A 24,794-nucleotide genomic window follows, 5' to 3' on the forward strand; every position below is an offset into this window, starting at 1 on the left:
TCTTCTTCTTCTTCTTCTTCTTCTTCTTCTTCTTCTTCTTCTTCTTCTTCTTCTTCTTCTTTTTCTAGGGTTTTTAAGTGGGCCATTAAGTTCCTTGAATGAGCTGTCTCGAATTTCTTCTTGAAGGCACTTAGTGCTATGAACTTTCCTCTTAGCACTGCTTTCGTTGTGCCCCGTAAATTTGAGTATGTTGTGCCTTCATTTTTATCAAATTCTAGGAAGACTTTAATTTCTTTCTTTAATTCTTCCCTGACCCAGCTGTCATTGAATAGTGTTTGTTCAGTTTCCTTGTGTGTCAAGGTTTTTTTTCTATTTCTGTTGTTGTTGAGGTCCAGCGTTAGTCCATGTTGATCAAATAGGATACAAGGGATTATTTCAATCTTCTTGTATTTGCTGAGGCTTGCTTTGTGATCAACAATATGATCTATTTTGGAGAAGGTTCCATGAGGTGCTGAGAAGTTAAATTCTTTTGTGTTTGGGTGAAAAGTTCTGTAGATGTGTGTTAGGGCCATTTGATTCATGACCTCTGTTAGAGTCATTGTTTCTTTGTTTAATTACTGTTTTGTTGACCTGTCCTTTTTTGAGAGTGGGGTATTGAAGTCTCCCACTATTAATATGTGGGGATCTATGTGCAGTTTAAGTTTTTTAATGTTTCTTTTACAAATGTGAGTGTCCTTGTATTTGGGGCATAGATGTTCAGAATTGTGATGTCTTCTTGATGGAATTTTCCTTTGATGAGTATGAAGTGACCTTCCCCATCTCTTTTGAGTAAATTTTGTTGAAAGTTTATTTTATTAGATATTAGAATGGCTACTCTTGCTTGCTTCTTGGGTCCATTTGCTTGGAAAACCATCTTCCAACCTTTTATTCTCAGGTAATGTCTGTTTTTGTGACTTAATCCATCATTTTTACGATAAGAAAAATACAAAAACACAAACCTTGAAGTGAAGACATGTGAAGTACAGACGTTTTGACTCTCCATCTCTGATGTTCTAACTCAGTACTAGTAAGTTCTAACCAGTCTACGGTGACAACCTTGGATACAGAGGTGGTTAGTTTCTTAGCTGATGTCAACTTACCCTTTGAGATATCAGTTTTCCAAAAACTAAACATTGTGGTGTTGCTATAAGTAATCTGGGACCAGAATTTGTAGTCTCCTGTACAACCTCAGCTGCTGCTTCATTTGGATAAGCCCCTTTAGTCTCTGGGACCTGAGCTATTGCCCTGGTTATTTTTGGTAGCAAGAACTTGCCTACATTGATACATTGTGACTTTGCATATCACAGAGGTTTTTTTTTATTAATGTGTGCTAATTATATTAAGATTCATTATAGTATTTCTATAAATGCATGTACATTAATTTTGAAGCAGGATAAGAAGGCAAAGAACGTCTAGGAGATGGGAGACAGGGAAGAGACTTTTCACCCTAGGGCCTCATTTTCATTTCCCTCATGGAGAATCAAAACTATTGCCAAAACTGATACAATTAAAATTCTATCCCTGGTGTGGTGTGATGTAACACACCTATAATCCCATCACAGGGTAGGGGAAGTTAGTAGGATCAAGAGTTCAAGGCCAACCTTAGCTATGTAGTGATCCCAAGACCAAGACCAACCTGGACTACATGACACTCTGTCTCAAAACAAACAAGCAAACAAACAAACAAACAAACACACAGACAAAGAAGAAGAAAGAAAAAAAGATTGTTCATAGAGGGTTTGGGGATGTTACTCAACATCACTGACAGCAAACACACATACACACACACACACACACACACACACAGATAGAGAGACAGAAAGAAACAGAAACAGAGAGCCTACAGAGACAACATTCTCTTTTCTCACAGATATTTCAAACAATGGTGTTGAAAACATAAAAATAATAAAACGGTACTAAGCTTGCTTGGGGGCTGAATTGCTTTGAGTTTTGCATTATCAGGGCTGCTGTCCCATCATTAAACTATGTTATAACTTCATTTAGAAAAACAATTCTAAACCCAGTAGTGTTAGGACACCCTTTAAGCCTTTAACCCCAGCATTGAGAGGCAGAGGCAGGCCTGGTCTACACAGGCCTACACAGAGAAAGCCTGTCTCAAAAAACCAAACCAAACCAAACCAAACCAAACCAAACTAAACCAAACCAAACCAAACAATAGCTTTAAAAAAAATCTTTCTAAATTTATTTATTGTGTGTTTTGTTTGTGCTACATTTTAAGATAAGAGAAATGTGTAATTTTAATTTTTAAGGCTATGTAATATTTACTGCTGAGACACTGATAGAACCCTCTCTCAGCAAGCTCAGCCCCCTCTACCCTGTTTCCCTGTCCATCTTCCTCCCTCCCTCTGTGTCCAAGCTTAACTCCAAAACATCTACTATCTCTTAATGAATTCAATACTTCAGAAATTAGGCGAGCTCCTTCACTCCAACTTGTCCTGAAATTCTCTTCTGTGGCTATCTTCAAGGGCTAGATGCTGGACCTTCCTGGAGGTCCCTGGGGCAGTGCTGGCCATCTCCCAGCTGCTGCTGCTGCTGACCGTGTGATCTCATTCATCCCCATTATTCCTTATTGTCCTCCCTAGCCCCCCTTCCCATTCCCCTTCCACTATCCCAAATGTTTCTCCTACTTTTGTGACCTCATAATGGAGCTCTCGTCAACTCTGACCTGCCCCACAACTGCTACCTATTCTCTCAAATTCAAAAGATGTGAAAAAAAAAAAAAAAAAAGCAATCAGTTTTCTTACTGCCTCTTTTCTTTTAGCTTTCTGTGTTCCCCTCCCCTTTGTTTTCTGAACTTCTTGGGTATATGACAGAAGAAAATAGCAAAGAAACAAGAAGATCTGAATCAAAGATGCTCTGATAGAGAAAGAGCAAGAATCAAGATTTAAAGTATTGCAACATTCAAAGAAGTAGAGAATTCTAGTGGCCCACAGGCAAATTGTGCCCTCAGGGGAGCCTAGATTCTAGAAAAGAGGAGGGAGCAGTCTTGTGAAAGAGGTGAAATAGAGGCTTTTCAGGCTCCCAGGATCCCTTGGAGACTGGGATATTACCCTGGCACAGTTATTAAAGCTGAGTTCTTCAAACTATTTACTCAAAAAGGCCACCTAAGGACAACAATCCACCTGCCTCAAAGAACGCTTGTTTTACAGATCATAGTTTGAGAAAGGCTAGTAATTACTGTCTGGATTTCCAACAAAGAGTAACATCTTTCAGTGATGCCACTTTTATTCATTTAATTTTTGCTTTTCACTGCTTGCAGCTTTTACAAATACGAATGATGCTTTAAAGCACTTAACAAAAGCTATAATTTAATGTCGTTAAAAATAAAGACAATTCAGAATAAGAAAAAGCATTTATTTTAACCTAGGTCTGAAACTTAGGAAGTCCTGGTCCTGGACGGGTTTGCTTGAGAAAGTGGCGGTCCTTTCGAACATAATGTCTAATTTCCTCTGTTTGTACCGAGGGCATTTCTTTCCTTTTTCCTTTTTATATGGGATCACATTGTGACATGTTTAATATTGATGAGTTTGACCTCCTGGGATTTATAATATATGCATCCCCTTTTAAACACAAATGTTGTCTAATTTATATGGTAAACACATAGAATTTTTGGAGATTAGCATTTTAATCAGCTTTAATCTCGGTATTTTCAGCTTCCCCTACCTCCCTGTTCTGTGTCCAGAAATGTCCCACAAACCCACTTTGGAAAAGACGGATAGTGTCCTGTTCTTGAAGAGGCATGTGGGCAGCAGGCGCAGGGAGCTTGGGGAAGCAACCTCTCCTAAGTAGCATGCTCACAGAGCGTGCAAAGTGATGACCAAACATTAAAAAAAAAAAAAAAAAAAAAAAAAAAAAAAAAAAAGACCATTCTGTCTATTCAACAAGTATTTGAACTGGAGCCATACAGAAGTTCTTGCTTTTATTTTTTCTTTCATTCTTTCTTGTTCTTTCTTGTGATTTTTTTTTTTTTTTTTCCCATCGCAGGTCTGCGGGCTTTGAAGTTTCGTGATAATTTCCAACCACCAGTCCTTGCAAAGAGGGCAACATGGTTTATTTTCAAGGTGGAGATTAAAGGGCCAGAGATAACCTGGCAGGAAGATCCCAATTTTGATCTAGTCTGGGCTACTTAGAGACAGTTTCCCTCGTAGCCCTTATCATCACGTCCTAGAGATTCAAACATTTTTTTTTTTTTTTTTCCCGGCTTGGTTGCAGGAGGAGCCAAAGGGGGCACTGAGGGGGCGGCGGCGGTGGGCGGGGAGTCAGGCCAAGGCTGAGTCCTGTGCAGCCATTGGTGGGGAGGGCGCGCTGAACTGAGCATGTTCGCGCCCGCCAGCCAGGGCCGCAGCCACAGCCGCAGGGACGGCAGCCGGGTGAGCCACCGCGCATTATGCAAAGCGGCAGCAGATGTGAGCGGGGCCAGCTGGGCGCTCCTCGGCCTCTCCTCCCAACGGCCGACCCAGCTGCCTGAATTGTCCCAGACACTCCCCTGGCCCTCTCCAGGGCGGAGATGGCCTGAGAACCCCCAAGGCGCGGCGGCGCAGCGGTGGGGTTGAAACATGGGGAACCAGGATGGGAAGCTGAAGAGGAGCTCAGGTGATGCCTCCCACGAAGGCGGCGGCGGCGGCGGCGGCGGAGCGGAGGATGCCGCGGGGCCCAGGGATGCTGAAACCACAAAGAAGGCGAGCGGGAGCAAAAAGGCGCTCGGCAAGCACGGTAAGGGGGGAGGGGGCAGCGGGGACACCGGCAAGAAGAAGAGCAAGTCGGATTCTAGAGCCTCGGTGTTTTCCAACCTGCGGATCAGAAAGAACCTGACCAAGGGGAAAGGTGCCGGTGACTCGCGGGAGGATGTGCTGGACTCGCAGGCCTTGCCGACCGGGGAGCTGGACAGCGCTCACTCCATAGTCACCAAGACCCCGGACCTCAGCCTCTCCGCTGAGGAGACGGGCCTATCGGATACCGAGTGTGCTGACCCTTTCGAGGTGATCCATCCAGGTGGTCCTAGGCCTGCTGAGGCTACTAGGGTAGGGGTCCAGGCGACAGCCGAGGATTTGGAAACTGCGGCAGGAGCGCAAGATGGACAAAGGACCAGTTCTGGTTCGGACACGGACATCTATAGCTTCCACTCGGCTACGGAGCAGGAGGATTTGCTCTCAGACATCCAGCAGGCAATTCGCCTGCAGCAACAGCAGCAGCAGCAGCAGAAGCTGCTGCTCCAGGATTCCGAGGAGCCTGCAGCGCCCCCCACTGCCATCTCTCCTCAGCCTGGTGCCTTTCTGGGCCTGGACCAGTTCTTACTGGGACCTAGTAGCGAGGCTGGAAAGGACACTGAACAGGCACTACCGGTGAGAAGCGACTTGCCTGAGACCGCCAAGTCCCCAGTGCCTGAGAATCCTCCGTCCTCCGGAGGACACTTGGCCTCTGAGACACCCGGATATGCGACCGCCCCCTCCGCAGTCACAGACTCGCTCTCATCACCAGCCTTCACGTTTCCTGAGGCTGGGCCGGGGGAGGGCGCAGCCGGAGCCCCAGTAGCTGGACCCGGGGACACAGATGAGGAGTGCGAGGAAGATGCTTTTGAGGATGCTCCCCGAGGCTCTCCAGGGGAGGAATGGGTCCCAGAGGTGGGAGAAGCCTCTCGGAAGCTGGAGGAAGAGCCAGAGGTGGGGATTCAAGGGCCCAGTGTCTCTGCTGTTGCTTCTTTGCCCGGCAGCCCAGCGCCCAGCCCACGCTGCTTCAAACCTTACCCACTCATCACCCCCTGCTACATCAAGACCACCACCCGGCAGCTCAGCTCGCCCAATCACTCCCCGTCTCAGTCCCCCAACCAGAGTCCTAGGATCAAGAAGCGACCCGAGCCTTCCGTGAGCCGGAGCCCCAGAACTGCCTTGGCCTCTGCGGCGGCCCCAGCAAAAAGACACCGGTTAGAGGGCAGTCTGGCCGGCGGCCTCAGCCGCTCAGCCGACTGGACCGAGGAGCTTGGAGTCCATTCGCCCGGGGCGGGAGGCTCCGTGCACCTGCTGGGCCGCGGGGCTACTGCGGATGACAGTGGTGGCGGGTCCCCTGTGCTGGCCTCCAAGGCACCTGGGGCTCCAGCAACAGCTGATGGCTTTCAGAACGTGTTCACAGGTGAGCGCGTCTTCCACGTATCTCCAGGTGGCAAGTCGCCTGCCAATCAGGGCCTTCCTCTGCCACCCCGCCCCCTCCACGTCCTGAAAGGCCCTGGCCTGCCATTTGGAAATCCTTTTGCCTCCAGGCATGTCTCCTCAGTTAAAAGCCTTGGGTGTGCCTAGTTCTCTGTTCTCTTTTCAGGGTAGTGCAAGGAAAAATGTAGTTCTCCGTCTCAAGTCATCTCAAGAGAGCATTGTTAAGCGCATATGCCCCATGTGCTCTGAGCATATTTTGTGTCTTTTTAACTCAGCCATCTTTCGTGTCATTCTTTTTCCTTCCACATTTTCACAGTGTTGAGAGAACAGAACCGTGCATAGACCTTCCCAAGGCTTTGTATAACAAGCACACGATATTCATTCCAGGACATTCTAGAGGTTACGTCTGAACCCCCCCCCCCCATATACTTCCTATCATGTAGTGGTCTGGGTACCATATAAGTAATTTGTGAAGTCAAGTGATTACCCCTGTTTGCTAATGCAAGAGAGTTTGATATATGCTCTTAGAAGGGGAATAAATAATAGACCGTAAGTAATTTTATGATACTAAGGATAGTTATTTATTTATGATACTAAGTTAGTTATTTTTTTATGATACTAAGGATAGAAACGAAGGCCTTTTGCCTTTCAGGCAAGCACTGTACCACTGAACTAGTCCTCAAACTTTTGAAATACTTTTCATTTTGATAAAAAGGTTTCACTAAGTTGCCTAGGTGGACATTGATACTACCTTGCTGATGTCATTCGGTTTTGTGAATTGGTGGAAATATTAAAGATGGGAAACTGAAAGCACAGGGCTCCCATGGATACTGTCTGTCTTCCCTAGCCTCGTGATAGGTGGACTCTCTGCCATAGGCCACAGCCAGCATCAGCTTCCTGGACTGAAATTCAGTTTGTTTATTTTTTTCTTATAGGTACAAAGCATCACTTGAAAAGTTCACTGCTATTGCCAGTTGGCTCCCTGTTTAACATGTTGATTATTGAAGAAATAATGTTCAAATATAAAGAACAGGGGGAGATGAAGCAGCATTTTATGCCAGTGATGGTGGGTTTCAGATAAATACATGAAAACTTGAATAAACTGGTTATCAGCTATTTGTGTAGCAAGATTCTGTAAACTCAGCACTTGAGAGGCGGGTACAGGAGGTTGGGCAGTTGGATTCTTGGTGGGCTAGAGGCTGTAGTAGCTATTTTTCTTAGGTACATTTATTTCGGTTTATTATTTTTATGTGTTTTGCCTGCATGTATATCATTGCACCATGTCTGTGCAGTGCCTGAAAAGGCCAAGCTAGTCCATCAGATTCCCTGGGACTAGGTTACAGATGACTGTGAGCCACCATGTAGGTGCAGGCCATCTAGCGCAGGTGTTCCCAACTGCTGAGCCAATCCCCAGACCCTTAAGTTCATTTTTAGTTCACTTTTATGATAGTCTTTATTTTGATTTGTAGAATCCTAAGAGTAGCTTTGGTTCACTTTATAGTCTGTTATTATCATTTTCTTTCCTCCGTGTTCTTCACTGTGAAGATTTACCGAAACGGGAAGTTTGTAGTCACGGATCTCCTAGACATAATGTAAAATAAAATTAAACTATTATGAAATGAAAGGTCATATTTTTCACCGATGATGATTGAAAAGTTCTTGGACTAATGTTTTTTGTTGTTTTGATTTGAGCTCAGGCTGGTTTCAGACTTCCTGTGTACTTGAGGATGACCTTGAATGCCTGAATCTCTCTTGCTTCTGCTCCCAAGCTGCTGGGAGTGCAGCTTGTCCTATCAAGCCTGGCTCTTTAGTTGATGTTTTTATGTGTGTGAACTTATTTTGTTTTGTGCTGAGAACAGAACCTAGAGCCTTCCACTTGCTAGTCAAAACCTTTACCAGTGAGCTACAGCCCGATGCACAGACTACTGAATCATGGCACTGGCTTTCCAAATTCTACTAAGAGTAAGGGCAGTACTGACAGGAAGAGAGCATGGGTGCAGCTCTATGGGAAAGCAGTAGCCTAGCATGTAGAAGGGCCTGGGTTTGAGTATCAGTGCTGAAAAGAAGTACAATGTGAAAAAGCTTACCATCTATTCATCTATCATATCTATCTATCAGTCTATCTATCTATCTATTTATCATAATTTACCTATTTATGTATCTATGTTTGTATGTATGTATGTATGTATATCACACTAGTGAAAGACAGTTCCTCAGGGCTTATCAAGTACTGAGGTAATAGAACTTATCAAGAACTGAGGTAATAGAAGTTATTAAAGGAGGATTGAACAAAGTCCTGAAAGACCACAAGACCTTAAATATATTCAGGTTTTATTTCCCTTTTACAAAAAAGTGTTCTTGAGTCTTGGGCATCACTTAATTTTGATAGTATTTTCAAATGTGAAATATGTACCTCTTATAGAAGCTGTTTTGTAGTGAGTTGTAGTGAGTTTTGAGTTTTGTTGGCCTCTTTGGGCAGAAATTTTGCTATTGTGGTCAGTAAAAGTCCAGTCACTTTTGTGTGGCAGTCATCTGCCTTGTGTTGGGTGATTAGATATAGGTGTCAATGGACAGTGGGTAAAGCTTTGTATTTCAGCTTTCATTTATTTATTTTATCCTCTCTGTATTGCCCAGAAAAAGGAATCAATGAGTAGGTTTAACTTAACCTACAATTGGTGGGGAAATAGAGATTAAATAACTCTCCAAGGCCTTGCTATGTGATTAGCTCCAAGGCCAAGCTAGAAGAGGACACTCTCTACTGAGTCACCTTTACTTATTGCTAGTGTTTCTACATTTGGCAGTAAATGATGGTAATTTACAGAGCAGGAATCTTTGAAAAGTCATTACTGGATTTAAAGCTTTAACTGATGAGATTATTCTGGTCTCTGTTAGTAGTGGTTGACTATCTGACCTTGGGATAAATGATTGGTGAATTTTAAGTGAGAGAACGCTGGATTTTTCTTGAGAGCAGCTGTTATGGAGACTATTGTGTCAGAGGATCTCCAGATTGACTCTTTCCTTGGCATCTGAGACTTTTAAAGCTTTACAATCCTCTGTGGTTTTATAGGTATCTTGGAAACTACCAAGGGCTCAGGGAGCACCAGTGTTATCCTTAAGGAACTAAATTTTTGGTTTTAATTGTGGAATTATTTAGATCAGTTAATTTCCAGCTGCCTTCGAATCCAGGAGGGCATTGTATCTCTTTGCCTCCCTCAACATTCTTTATTTTTATAGCTCTGGAGAGAGGGCCAGGCATTTCTCTTTTTTACTGTAAACATAAGGGGAAATCATTCAAACTGATATAGATTTCCATGCCCAAGCTTTTGTCTCTGATGGACGTGAAACCACTTAGCAACGAGGTGGTTTCCTTTTACTTGTGAAGAAATTGGTGGTATTTTAGGGCATTACATTTCAAAATTTCATAGTTAATTTATTTGAAACATGTCTTTTTTCAGGATTTAATAGGAAGAATTTGAGAGGTTTCGTTTTGAAAAGTGGTCTTGGTGTCAAACTCGGGACCTCGTGTATCATAAGCAATTGCTTTATAACTGAATTACATTCCCAGCCTGGTAATAGGGTGCAGTTAATTAAAGTTTGGACATCTAATATATTGAATTTGTGATGCTAAATCACTTTTGATAAGAATCTTTCCAGTCAATTATGCGCTTAATCTGTCTCCCTTTTAAACACATGGAATGGAAGTTCCATCTGCTTTAATAGGCTTTTGCTGTCTTCATACACATCATTGTCCTGTGAAAGCACCAGTGCTTCCCTCAGGAGTGGTTTACATGTGTGGGCCAGAGGCCATGGTCTTCTGTCACTTGAGATTTTGTACCTGTATAGTTTCTTGACTCCTTTTTGGATATCACTTCTCTGTTCTCAGTGCTATCATTATTTGCTTTCCCACTCTCCCAAATTCTTTATCATTTGAGTTTTCTCATTAATTTGGTATTAGCTTGCAAAAGACTCCAATTATGATGTTATTCATATTTATTTCAGGCTCTGGGATGGTGCATTACATAAATACATGTAGTCTTTACCAAGGTTTGAAGTACAGCTGTGCCTTGTCATGTTCTCTGTGAGCAACCAGGGCTCAGACACATCAAGGAACCCAACTAAGAGCATTGAGCTAGTAATCCATCCCCATCTAGGGCATGACTTTAAAAATCCAAAGTAGTTGTTAATGTGTAGAGAACAAAGCCAAGTGGACCCCGGAGCTTCTAAAAGGCTAATTGACAAAGGGCTTACATCTAGGGCTTGAAGTTTGTGACTCTCATTTTGGCTTTCCTAAAGGTAACCTTATTTATCATATTAGTAGGAAGGAGGTGCCACTCTAGGAGTTTGTATTTCTTCACAGGGCTCTTAAGAATATATATTTTTGAGACAGCATTCCATGTACGTAGCCTTGATCACACTAGTAAGGGTAGCTGGCTTTGAACTCCTGACCCTGCTGTCTCCCAAGTGTTAATATAGACAGGTGTCACCCCCCTGCCCCTGCACTTGGCTTCAATATGCAGCTTTTTAAATCATCACACTGAAAAATTTATAGGCTGAATAGTCTGATCGCAGTAGCTCCTGACAGAGAACAGGTGACCAGTTAATACGTGAAATAAATGGGGATGTTTTTGGAACTTGTGCTGTTGAGCTGGGCATGGTAGCGCATTCCTTTAATCCCAGCGCTTGGGAAGCAGGGAGGGCAGATCTCTCTGAGTTCAAAAAATGCCCGCCTGTCAATACAAAAACAAAAGCAGAACAAAACCACCTCCCACCCTAAAGAAAGAAAGATAATTATGTCACTTATCTGAAGGAGTAAACAGGCGTGCCTAGATATTCTCACTGTCAGGTTCCAAACATTAGAAACAATTTGACAAGAGAGCTGTGACTGAGAACATTGTTCCCAAGTCATTTTAGTTTCGTCTGAAAGGTTTTTTAGAACGGTGGCTTGGATCAAAGTGAAATACCCCATTTGCTTCAAGGGTGCATGGAATGGCTGCTGTGTTACCTGAAGATTGGCCTGGTTTTAAGTGCTTCAAGAACTTGGCTCTCAGCCATGCACATTTGAAACAGAGCAGGTGCCTTGAGTGAGTTCCCTTCGGGTTCTATTAAAAACTTGCTGAAACTGTGTTGGCTGATCCGTTTCTAGACACTGTTATCCTGTTTATTTGCTTCCTAGCTTTATTATTTACCTAAATGGCGTTCACGTAATTGTTCCTCATATATATGAGTGTGGAGAGACACTGTCACACTAAGAATGTTAAGATTCAATGGCATAATGTAATGCAGTCCTGTAGAGGAATTTTAATTCAGAGCATGGCTGCTCTGGCAAAGCATGTTCAAAGGCCTCCTAGGTCTGTGTGATCTGGCTGGAATACAGATACGCCTTTAATCCCAGGAAGCAAAGGCAGGCAGATCTCTGAGTTCTAGTCAATTCTGTTCTGGCAATTTGGCTGAGTCAGTTGTGTTGAGAGGCAGTGCAGGTGGAGTTGATTGAGTTTATGGCAGTTCAGTTCATGGGATTCAGAGGCAGTTTTAAAGAGACAGGTTGTAGAGAGAACAAGCTAGATTGAGGTAAGGACAGAATAAACCAGAGAATGAGGAGCCAAAGATTAGAACAGATTGCTAGAGGTAGTTTGAGGCGAGACAGAGTGATTTAGTCAGAGGCTGAGAGAGAAGCCAGATTGAGTCAGCCTGGAAAGGAGTTTGAGCCAAAACAGCTGAGTTGAACCAGCCACGTAGAGTTCAGAAACAACAAGAAAGGGTGAGATTATTCAGCAGTAAGTCTCAGAGGCTGAAAACATTCTAGGCCTAGATTAGATTGTACAGAGGCTAGAAGCTTCCAGGACTAGGCCTAGTTTAGCAGACAGAGGCAGTAAGCCTCAGAGTGGACTGTTAAATCAGGCAAAGAAAAGCTGCTTCAACACGGCACCTACCACTTTGCCTGACAAATAGCAGGTGTTTAATTGGTATTGATTGATTTCCTCAACTGACTTTTTTTTCTTAATAAATTTCATTGTTCAAAGTGGACAGAGTCAACTGTGTGAAAACAGAACTGAAATTATAATAAAATCTTGGCAGGGTATAAATTGTTCAGATAGTTAATGAAAATATTTCTTAAAAATAGTTTTTTGTGTGTCATGTTCTCTCTACTTTATTTTTTTGTGATTATAAATATTTTCATCACTTCAGGTTTCTGGAATTCCAGATACGGATGATGAGGGTTTGGTTGAGAAATGGGAGCCCAGTGTGGTAACTTAGACCTGCAATGAGGAAGCTGGAGCAGGAAGATCGCTACAAGCTCACTGCCAGTCATTCCAGGATAACATGGGGTACTTGTCAGACAGTGTCTATGAAAAACACCAGCGTGATAGCAGAGAGACAGAGAGACAGAGAGAGAGACAGAAAGGACATTCTGTCAGTGATTCTATTCTGTACAGCATCTGCCGTCAAACACCTGATTTTTCAACTTCCTCCTGTTCTATGAACACGAGTTTCATTTTTCAGACCCTGGGCATATGAAAGGGCCAAGTGAATGCCACGTCCTCTCTGTCCTAGCCCTGGCTGTCTCCATATCACTGTGTGCATGTGCTCTCTGAAGCATGCTGCACATTGCATTCAGGATTTTTCTAGGTTTTCTTCCTTGCCTTGTCTTCCAGATGCTGTCCATCCATCAACTACTTTTCCTTTCTGTCTGTCCACTCATGTCTGTTGTGGGTCTAGCAGGGTGTCAATCTCATAAATACCAACTATGTGAGTTCTTGGTAAATAATTGTCCACAGTGTTTTTCTGGGGGTTGATACAAGGATGTTAGGTATCCAGGCTTCCTGTTGTCAAGTACAACCTGCTGAATCTAAGCTTGAGACTCACCAGCCTTTCTGGTCAATTGAAATCAGTTTTATTCACTGAAGTGAAGATGGCATGATAATTGGCAGTTCTGTTGAGAGTACACACCATTTGCGCTTGATCACAGAGATTAGATTTAAAATAGTGAGCTTCCATATTGCATAGTCTCATGTAATTTATACATATATATTAATTTTAATGTGTGTGTGTGTGTGTGTATAAGCACTCACTCCATGGCACACATATAGAGGTCAGAGAAAAACTTGCTGAGTCAGTTCTTTCTATCCCCTGTGTGCTTCTGTTGAATTACATTCAGAGCTTTAGGCTCGGCAGCAGGCACTTTTCTGCAAACTCTCTATCTATGCTCTTAACACACACATATATAAACCAATACATATATATGTACACATACATAAGTACATATACACATACATATATAAACAATTACATACATATAGACATACATATGTACACACAGACATATGGGTAGGGGTGCTGAGAGTCAAAGCCAGGGCCTCAGGTATGCTAAGCAGGCACTCTGCTTTCCCTATCTGAGTTCAACCCAACCCCCTAGCAGCACCTCTGTGTTTAAGTACAGTCTTAATGAAGACTGACCGAAGAAGTTTTAGAGCGAGGGAAATAGTACTGGTGATTAATTGCCTGTTATGCAAGCATGAGAACCTCAAATTTATCAATAGAACTGATATTTAAAAGAAAAAAGTCAGGTGTGGTGACACATTTGAAATTCTAGTTCTGAAAAGGCATAAATGTAGAGATCCTTAGGCCAGACATTCTAGCCTAATTGGTCAACGTTATACCAGGAAAGATCCCGGTTCAAAAAATAAGTTGATTAGTGCTTGGAGAAAGATGCCAGTGTTGACTTCTGGCCTCAGTATATATGTATGTATGTATGTGTGTGTGTGTGTGTCCATGTGTGTCCATGTGTGTCCGTGCATGCACACACACACACCCATGTGTTCACCATCCTAAAAATAAAGGGAATAGGTGAAATTTGATTTCCTCAAGTCTTACTTTTGTATTAGAAGTAGTTGTAGGCGCTAGTGTTTAAATGCTACTTCATTTGGCGTTCCTAAAGCCTCTGAATCTCTTCTAACCACCAACCCTAGGTAGGAGAGAAAGCAGGTTAGAAGATAGAGGGGCGTAGACCTCCTTAGACTTAGTTCTGGCTTGTTAGGCTCTTTGGGAAAACACCAGTCTCCCTTGTCAGGATACACAGCAGTCCAGCAACAGCAAACAGCCAGGGCAGCAAGTAGTTTTCTTCTTTCTTTGTCACGTCTTTGAAGTGTTCTCTCCTCCAAACTGCTGCCTTCCCTCTCTGGGCTCTCGTCTTTATGCTACCTGGAGCTGGCAAAGACCATGTTCCTCTCAGTGCTGCAGGAGGCAATTACCATCAGCTATGGACAAACTAAGGAAGTTTTATATCCCACATTTGGGATTCAAACAAAAACTGACTTATATAACCTAGCTGAATTTTAAAAGAAACCGAAGCTTCTACCACAAGTAGTAATGGAATTCCGCATTAGGGATCATTAGGGAGAAATAAAGTTGTTGTTGTTGTTTTTTTTTCTGTCACTTAATAATGTAATTTTGCCAGATGTAAAAACGCTACAAAGCTTTTTCCTTTAATCTTTATTTTTGTATCTGTGTTTATCTTATGTGTGTGTGAATGGGTGAGCAGGTACCCTTGGAGGTCAGAAAACGGTGTTGGATCCTTTGGATCTGGACTTACAGGCAGTTGTGAGCTGCCCCAACATATGGATTCTGGGAAATGAACTGCAGTCCTGTGCAAGAGCAGCAAGTGTTCTTTTAAAAAAAAATTAATATTTTTTTTATTTATTACAATTTATTCACTTTGTATCCCAGCTGTAGCCCCTACCCTTAGTCCTGGTGAAAACTGATGAAACCTGATAGGCTAGGGACAGCAAGTGTTCTTAACTGCTGAAGCACATCTCCAGTTCTTACATGGCTTAAAAAGTATTAAAACATAAACAATGTAAAATATGATTTCAAATAATTAGAATAATTCAAAGATGTTATTAAAATTACAAGATCAAATAACATTATAATATAAAATAACAAGAGGACACCTACCAACCCTAATAGACAGTATCACCCCTCTGACAACGGTTCCACTGTTGGTGAGAAAGAGAAAACTGATGACTTCCTCCCTTACAATATTTGCTATTCCACAGTCCCATCAGGTTCCAGCATACTATAGAATCCTTAGAATTGTTTTTTTTACCAGTTAAGTTACAGCAGGGATGGGCTAAATACCAGCTTTGTATATTCATAAAGAATCTGATTCACAGCTTGAGAAAATCTAGCATTTATTGTGATGTAGTGCTATGGTGAAAATGTTCACACTGTCCAGTTTGGTCTCTTTATATACATCAGTGTGAAGGGTTCTATGTGTCACTTAAATAATTGTTTTGGGTAACTAGGAAGGAAACAGATACTTATCAGCAACCCACCACAGAACTATGGCAAAAATCTTTTCATCTGTTTCCCTTTGAATTTTTATTCCTTCTTCTCCGTCTCTCCTCTCCTCTCTTCCCCTTCCCTCCGTTCCCCTCCCCTTTCCTCTCCTCCCCTCTTGTCCTTCCCTTCTCCTCTCCCTTCTTCCCCTCCTCTCAATTCTCCTTCCTCCCTCCCACCAATTCTTTCCTTCCTCCTCCTTCCTTCTCATCTCTTCCTAACACCCTGGTTTCTCAGTTAACCAAAGCAAAGCCAGAGCTAAGGATGCAGCTGAATTGTAGGGTGCTTGTTTAGCATGTATGAGGAAGTGGGTTTGACTGCAGGGACACCCTAAGCGTCTAGGACACAGGAGAGAAAAAAAATAGTAGAGGCCATCTTGATGGGAGGCAGCTTACTCTAGTTTGTTAACCCTGAGATTCTTTAGAACGGGCAGCAAGGGCCTTCGAAGTCATGCACTGCACAGACATAGTTTGTTACTGTTGTTGCTCTCCCACTGGTAGAGCTGAAGTTATATGGGATACCATACTTTGGGAGCATCGATAGTGACGGTGAGAGTCCTATTGTTTTGATTTAGAAGCTGTTGACTGATTTTTGTTTTTATATTTATGTGTGTGAGTGTGTCTGTGTATGTGTGCTCAAGGAGGCCAGAAAGACACATCTAATGTCTCAGAGCTGGAGTCATGGGCAGTGTGAGTGGGTGCTGAAAACCAAACTTTTGTCCTGAGCAAGAACGGCAAATACTCTCAACTGCTGGGCTATCTCTCCAGAACCTTAGGATTTGAAATGGTTGGGCTGCATTATCTACCATGAATGTAGAACTCTGTGTTTCTGTGTATTGAGTTTAATAATTGCATGTGGTGGGTGATATTGCTTTGTGAAACATGAAAGGGAAAGCCATGGTGAATAACATCTGACCAAAACTTAAACCCATGTGTCTTTCTAACATGGGCCCAGGCTCACTGAGCAAAATCCCTTAGATCCACCGCCGGCACTGTCGCGCATCTCCTGTTGAGTGGAGCAGAGGCTTTGCCTCTTTCTTTGTCCTCTGAATTGCCCAATAAGAGGAGTGTTTTAAGACTTTACTTCTGTATACTTGGTATTGGATTCTGTTGTTTTAGTTTCTCCTATTGTGAAAAGTGCTTGCTCAACAATTTCCTGGGTCTGTGGTATTCTATTTGTAACTCGGTATGGACATTAAAATTCTTCCCAGCCCAGACAGGGTCTCACTATGTAGCCTTGGCTGGCCTAGGACTCAGTATGTAGACTAGGTGGTCTCATACTCAGAGATCTACCTGCTTTGGTGTGAGTGCTGGGATTAGGGCATGTTCCTCCATGTCTGGCTCTGACACTGAAGTTCTGTAGAAATAAAACACAAAAAATGGCAAACCCCCCTAGGTCTTAAGAAACTTTGCTGGTCTTAAACTAGTGTCATGTAGTTTAAACCCATTGTAAAACAATGACACAAATGCAGCCGGACACATTGATGGGGGATCTTGTAAGCAGTAAGCCACGCCGTTGCTAAGACATAAGTTTTCTCTACAAAAGAGTAAGAAATGGAATAACAATAAAGATAATCTTCTGCAACTGATCCATAAACTCAGGAGTTTCTTCCCCCCGCCCCCCTTACAGGCCAATTCGTGCCTGGCTGGAGATAATAAGTGACATGAGCTCTCTGTGGGAGGTATTGCATTTTACAGCCACCAAGATGTTCTTGCAAGGCAATTATACCTTCCTGTCTGTGCAGAGCTACTTTGGTTAAATGGCTGTGAGGGTGCGAGATGGCTTTGAAAGCATCCTGGCTGTTTATTTTTTTTATATTGAGTCGGATGTATTACTATTCTATTTTTAGAAAAAAAAAGTCCAGAAGTTTGTTGAGTGTGGTAGACTTGGTATCTTGTGGGGAGGCATAGATGCTACGGTGATAACTGTCATGATTTAGAGAGAGAGACATATGGCTGAGCTGAAAATGTGACAAAAGCGAGTACGTTATTCTAGGAGCCTTTAGTTTCTGGCTTGAATTATTTCTCTAATAGGCTTCATTTGAGTCTGATCGTTTTCATTGTCGTTTGCCTTGTGATAGCAAAGGGTAGGTGTATGGCTTTGGGTTTAGCTTCAAGAACCATTTCTGAGGTATGCAGAAAAAGAAGGATTCCCAAGGTAGGCAGCACTCAGGGTAAATCGCAGTTTGCCATTGCTTGGTAGTGGATACAAAAGTAACATACAGGGGCTGGAGAGATGGCTCAGTGGTTAAGAGCACGGTCTGTTCTTTCAAAGGACCCAGGTTCAATTCCCAGGCAACCACATGGCAGCTCACAACTGTCCATAACACAAATTCCAGGGGATCTGATACCTTCACAGTAATGTACATAAAATAAAAAAGAAATAAACTTTAAAAAAAGTGACATACAGAAATAGCATGATGGGTTACTTTTAGGTAGATGCATTATTTGATCATTTCTGACAATATGCAGCCTATAATAGTCTAGATGCTCAGTGCTATGTTTGGGGGGTGACATTGTTATAAGAAAATAGTGTTAGGTTCAGTTTGTGTTGCCTGTTAGGGCATATTTCTCCATATATGAAGGCTGCTTCAGGATGACTGTAATTTAAAGATGTGTAAATTATTATGCTGTGTATTACGTATGTGATGTGTAATAAGCATCATACACAGTTTAACATATGTTAGTGCTTTTTAGGCTGGTCCTCTTGTTGCTTAGTGTTATCCTTCTCCCTATCCCAAACGCTCTAGTCACTTAAAGGTGGCTCATGTATCTCTAGGTCTATTCTAGGTAGAGCTGAAGCCATTTCAGGGAAAGAATCCAGTTGATCATATTTCTTATATCATGATATACTGCCAGACAAACTCTTCATTAAAAAAAAAAAAAAAAAAGAAAAGCTCAGTGTCCAAGTGTGGTTCCTAATAAGAGGAGCAGGGGCTGTCTCTGACATGAACTCAGTGGCTGGCTCTTTGATCACCTACCCCTGAAGGGGGGCAGCCTTACCAGGCCACAGAGGAAGACAATGAGGAGGTCCTGAGGAGACCTGATTGGCTAGTGTCAGATGAAAGGGGAGGAGGACCTCCCATAGCAGTGGACTGGGAAGGGACATGGGAGGAGAGGGGGGGGTGGAAGTGGGAGGGAATGAGGGAGGAGACTACAGCTCAGATACAAAGTGAGTAAATTGTAATCAATTTTAAAAAATTAAAAAAAAAAAAGGTTGTATAAGTTTACACTCCCACCAGCAATGGAGGAGTTTTCTCCTTGTTCAACATCCTTGCTAGAATGTGTTGTCACTTGAGTTTTTATCTTAAACATTATGACAGGGGTAAGATGGTATCTCAGAGTCTATTTGATTTGCATTTCCCTGATGAATAAGGACATTGAACATTTCTTTAAGTGTTTCTCTGCCATTAGAGATTCCTGTGTTGAGAATTCTCTTGTTTAGCTCTGTACCCATTTTTAAATTGGATTATTTTGTTTGTTGGTGTTTAATTTCTTGAGGGTTTTTGTTATTTTATTTTTTGGTTTTGTTTTTTGGTTGCTTTATATATATATATATATATATATATATATATATATATATATATATATATATATATACATTATCCTTTTGTCAGATGTAAGGTTGGAGAAGAGCTTTTTCCACTCTTTAGGCTGCCATTTTGTCCTATTGACAGTGTTCTTTGCCTTGCAGAAGCTTTTCGGTTTCATGAGGTCCCATTTATTAATTGTTGATCATGAGCCTGAGCTGTTCAAAAAGTTGTTTCCCGTACCAACAAATTCAAGACTATTCACCAGTCTCTCTTCTATTAGATTTAGTGTATCTGGTTTTATGTTGAGGTCTTTGATCTATTTGGACTTCAGTATTGTGCAGGGTGATAAATATGGGTCTATTTACATTTTTCTACCTGTAGACATCAAGTTAGACCAGCACCATTTGCTGAAGATGCTGTCTTTTTTCCATTGTATAGTTTTGGCTTCTTTGTAAAAAATCAGGTGTCTGTAGGTGTGTGAGTTTATTTCTGGGTCTTCTATTTGATTCCATTGATCATCCTTTCTGTTTTTATGCCAGTACTATATGGATTTTATTACCACTGCTCTGTAGTAGAGCTTGAAATAAGGGATAGTGATACCTCCAGAAGTTCTTTTATTACAAAGAATTGTTTCAGCTATCCTGAGCTTTTATTTTTCCATATAAAGTTGAGGATTGCTCTTTTAAGGTCTATAAAAAATTATGTTAGGTTTGGAGAGATGGCTCAGAGGTTAAGAGCACTGGCTGCTCTTCCAGAGGTCCAGAGTTCAATTCCCAGCAACCACATGGTGTGCAGGTGTACATGCAGACTGAACATTGTATAAATAATAAATAAATAAAAACTTTTAAAAAAGAATTATGTTAGAATTTTGATGGGCATTGCATTGAATCTCTAGATTGCCTTTTGGTAGGATGACCACTTTTACTATGCTAATCCTACTGATCATGAGCATGGTCTTTCCATCTTCAATATCTTCTTCAATTTCTTTCTTCAGGTACTTGAAGTTCTTCTCATATAAGTCTTTCACTTCCTTGGCTAGAGTTTCACGAAGATATTCTGTATTTTTTGCTATTGAGAAGCTTATCTATCTATCTATCTATCTATCTATCTATCTATCTATCTATCTTTCTTTCTATCTATCTATTTATTTATTTTTAATGAAGTATTCTCTACAGGGTCCTAGAGAGTAAAAGGTCAGCTGGGCTGGACAGCACCAGGGGGCACTATTCTCTGCTTTCCTGTAGCATGCATGTTCCTCTGGAGTTCTGTGAGGTGATAGCTCTGGTGTATTCCCTAGATGGTATTAAGCCTCTGCACAGTGAGGTTCTTGAGTCCTCACTTTCTTGCTCACTATCGAAAACATCACTGAGGGCAATGTGAGAATTCAATGCAGTAATGGCATGCATAATCTGTCCAGGTATCATTAGCATAAACTTCTACTTTAGATGACTAGTTGTGTAATAAGGTTTTGTTTTTTTTTTTTTTTTAGTTAAAATTTTTAATGTTATTAAGTTTATTGTAAAAAACCTTTGCAGATGAGTGAATATATTACACAGTAAAATTAACCCAAACTACATAATATTTTTATTTTCTTATACTTTCTTGCCAATAGAGTCTCAGGCTTCCCTTCTTGTGAGTTACTGGATAAAATGCCATGACCAATGCCAACCTTAGAAAGAAAGGGTGTTAATTTGGCTTCTGCTTCCACAGTCATACAGGCCACCATGGCAGCAGGAAGGGATGGTAGCAGAAATAAGAAGCTGACCTATCACATTTTCATTTACATAGGAGCAGAGAGAGAGAGAACAAGAAGTGGGGGGCAAGGCTGTAACCTCTCAAAGCTTACTATCAACGACACTTTCCTCATTTCCTAATGGTTCTGTAATCTCTCCAAACAGTGCCAGAAGGTTGAGGCCAAATGTACAAATCCAGGAGCCTAACAGAGACATTTCTAACTCAACAGCCCCCACTACATGTATTCTCACCAATGTTCATTGACTTTTGCTTCTTAATTGTAGCCAAGCTGTCTGGGGTAGACAGAATCTTGGTGTAATTTTGATTTGTTTTTCTCTGAATGTTTTTGAAAAATCTGTTGGTTTGCTAATTTTATTTCCTTTCTTTCTTAAAGATTTTTTTTTTTCCTGTGTATAAGTGTTTTCCTTATGTGGTTTACGATAGGGTGTTCATTTCATTCCCTTGGAATGGTTGTGAGCTACCATGTGGGTTCTGGAAACTGAGCCTGCAAGAGCCACAAGTGCGCTGAAGCTCAGAGCTCTCTCCTGCACACTATTTTCTTCCTCAAAATCTGTCCACTCAGCTCATTTGTCCATTTTAGGTGGAATTATTAGTTCTTTTAATGTTTGTTTTTGAGTTCTTCATTTATTTTGGATATTGGTCTCTTGTCAGATGAATAGCTGTCAGTATTTCTCTTGTTATCATGCCCCAGCTTCCTACTCTTTCTGCCTCTCCAGTGCTGGGATGAGAAGTGTGTGCCACTGAGCTGTGCTTTTGACCTAGGTTCTGAAGGCACCATTTTAGGCCTTCATGTGCATTTAACAGGTACTTTTCTGACTGAACCATCTCCTGTTCCCACCTTACAGTCTAAGGTCTTCAATCTACTTGCATTGATTGTTCTATAGGACAAAATGGAGATGTGGTTCCATTCTTCTACATGGGATATACACTTTTTCCATTGCCATCTGTTAAAGGGGCTGTCTTTTCTCCAGACAAACTTCTGAACAGTTTGTTGAGAATCAGGTGGCTGTGGCTATGTGTGAGTCTAGGAGTTAGATCAAAATGGAGTCTGCTGCTTGTTTTGTGGCCTGGTCAAACACTGTGGCTTTGTGAATATTTTCTAACAAGATTATAGAATCTTTTTATTTTATTCTAAGTATTTCTAAACCAAATCACATCCTATTGAAACTGTCCTATTTAGAAGACTCGACATAGATTCAGTTTTTGTAATTATTAATCTTGAGATACAGAAGCACGTTTAGTTAGCAAATATATCTTCTCTTTATGCTTCTTTTAAATTTCTGTGTTTAATTTCTTCTTTGTGCTATTTCCTTCTCATGTAAGAAACTCCCTCTTCCTCCAGGCTTGCAAAACTTCTCATCTCCTAATTTTTTCATTCTGCCCTTTAACTTCTTTGATCTAGAGTCCCCCTGAATGGGTCAGGTGTAATGGGTAGATTCTCTATTTCTCTTCTCCACATGGAAAGCCAGATTTTCTAAATTCACTTGCTAGATAGTCTATTACTTGATCTTTGACACCCCTTTTTATATCTTCACATATCTTTGTAATCTATATATCTGTTTCTGAGGTTTCTATTCTTTGCTTTCATATGTTCCCTTTTTTAAGTTAGAACCATACGGCGTGTATAAATGTGCAAAATGTCTGATTACTGATCCTAGAGGAAGATCCACTTTTTTTCAGTGTTGACCATCTGTCCATATGTAGGTTCTATGCATTCTGCCATGTAAAACTGAACAGAAGATTTCAGTTCTTATTTTTAAAATTATGTTTATTTAGTGTGTGTGTGCGTGTCTGTGTACATATGTGTGTGTGATCAGCCTCGTAAACATAGTTATTTTCACTATATCAGTTCTGCCAATCCATGAGCATAGAAAGTTTTCCCATCTTCTACTGTGTTCTTCAAGATTCTGTAGTTTTCATTGTCATCTTTATTCCTGGATGTTTTATATTTGAAGCTTGTGTGCATTTTTTTTCCTTCTTGATTCCTCCTGATTCAGAAAGTTTGTTATACAGAAAAGCATCTGCGTTTTCTATGTTGATTTTATAGTCTGTTTCTCTGATGAAGTATTTAATGGACACAAGAGTGTTTTTGTTGTAGTCTTTACAGTATAGGCTCAGGTCATTTGCAAATAAGGGTAATTTACTTCTACCTTTTTTTATTTGTATCACACTTCCTTTTTCTTTGCTTATTGCTCTGGCTAGCACATCAAGTACTACATTAGTGAAGCGGAGAGAGCCTGGGCACACTTACTGGTTCCTCATCTTAGAGAGCTAGCTCCCCCCCCCCTTTAGTCTAATGCTGGCTGTTGGTGCAGAGGTGTGTTTCTTCCCGTTTTCATTTCTTCGGAGCTTTCCTTTCAGGAACTTTATCAGAAGGCCTTTCTGCATTTACTGAGATCATCACCTGTTTTTTTTTTTTTTTGTCCCTCAGTCCATTGATGTGCTTTATTAGTTTTACTTACTGTGTTTAATTGCGCTTTCACTGCTGAAATGAACCAACCTGGTGGTAGTATACGATCATCCTGAGTGAGGTAACTTAGAAGCAGAGTCACTCATGGTATATACTCATTTATAGGTGGATATTACCCATCTAATATAGGATAAACATACTAAAATATATAGTCTTAGAGAAGCAAAAGAACAAGGAGGCCCCTAGGGAAGATACTTAATCCTCATTCAGAGGGACAAACAGGATGGACATTGGAAGCAGGAGAAGACAGGGAGCAGGACAGCAGCCTACCATAGATGGCCTCTGAAAGACTCTATCAAGCAGGTTATCGAAGCAGATGCTGAGACTCATAGCCAAACTTTGGGCAGAGCACAGGGAGTCCTATGGAAGAGAAATAGAAGGACCCAGAGGAGACAGGAGCCACATAAGGAGACCAACAGAGAAAAAAAAAAATTTGGCCCAGGGGTGCCTGCAGAGACTGAGGAACCATCCAAGGAACATGCATAGAAGGACCTAGAATTCCTGCTCAAATAAAGCCCAAGGGCAGCTCAGTCTCCTTGTGGGTTCCCTAGTAGGGGGAGCAAGAGCAGTCCCTGACATGAACTCTATTGCCTGCTCTTTGATCAACTCCCCCTGGTGATGTGGCCTTACTAGGCCACAGAGAAAGAGGATCCAGACAGCGCTGATGAGACCTGATAGGCTAGGGTCAGAAAGGAGGGGAAGAGGACCTCCTCTATCAATGGACTAGGGGAGGGACCTGGTTGGGAAAGAAGGAGGAAGGGTGGGACCAGGAGGAGATGAGAGAGGGGGCTATAGCTGGGATACAAAGTGAATAAATTATAAATAATAATGGTGATGATGATGATAATAATAATAAAATAAAATGAGGAAGAAAAAAAAGTAAGGAGTGGATTACTTTGCCAGAGGTAGTAACACACATATGTGATCAAATCCCTTGGAAGACTGAGGCAGAAGGATTACCCCGAGTCTGAGGCTATTTGGGGCTGTCTAGTAAGTTCCTGGTCACAGAGTAAGACTCTGTCTGAGATGAAGTGCATGGTTCCATCTCCAGGTATTTGTGGTGCTTCTTTCCATAAAAAGCTATTTCTATTATTTTTGCTTATTATGGTTGTGGGTGTGAATATGCACATGTGTGCAAGTAAACATAGAGGCGAAAGGTGTTGGAATCCCCAGAGCTGGAGTTGCAGGTAGTTGTGAGCCATCCACTATGGAGGCTGATATCCACATGTCCTCAAGTTCTCTGGAAGACCAGGAAATGTTCTTAACCACTGAGCCATCCTCCAGATCCTCCTATCTGTGGATCTTCAGATAGATGTTCTGATAATTTATGCTTTCCTTTCAGTTTGATTCTAGAAAGCAGTAGGTTCTAGTAGTTATTCCATTGCTTCTCTAATCTGCCATCTTACCCTGGAAGCCTTCTCACTCATTCTCCTCCTCCATCCCTTTTTGGGCCTAGACCACATTTCCGCCTATATAAAGAAGGGATTCCTCTGTTGCAATGGTTCTCAACCTTCTTAATGTTTCTACTCTTCAATACAACTCTTCATGTTGTGGTGAC

The 24,794-nt window shown here is 41.6% G+C and overlaps 1 protein-coding gene across 1 annotated transcript in view; it reads left to right on the forward strand.

Annotated features, from left to right (window-relative positions):
- The first annotated feature begins 4,357 nt into the window (after positions 1 to 4,357).
- Fmn2 (formin 2) overlaps positions 4,358 to 24,794 on the forward strand; it is a 302,407-nt gene continuing 281,970 nt past the window's right edge. The window contains exon 1 of the mRNA XM_055608481.1: positions 4,358 to 6,126. Within this exon, the coding sequence (XP_055464456.1) occupies positions 4,557 to 6,126 (1,570 nt within the window). The 5' untranslated portion in view covers positions 4,358 to 4,556. The remainder of the gene's footprint in view (positions 6,127 to 24,794) is intronic.

This window comes from Psammomys obesus, unplaced genomic scaffold (genome assembly GCF_907164565.1).
Source record: "Psammomys obesus unplaced genomic scaffold, mPsaObe1.curated_primary_1811, whole genome shotgun sequence".
Lineage (NCBI taxonomy): Eukaryota > Metazoa > Chordata > Mammalia > Rodentia > Muridae > Psammomys > Psammomys obesus.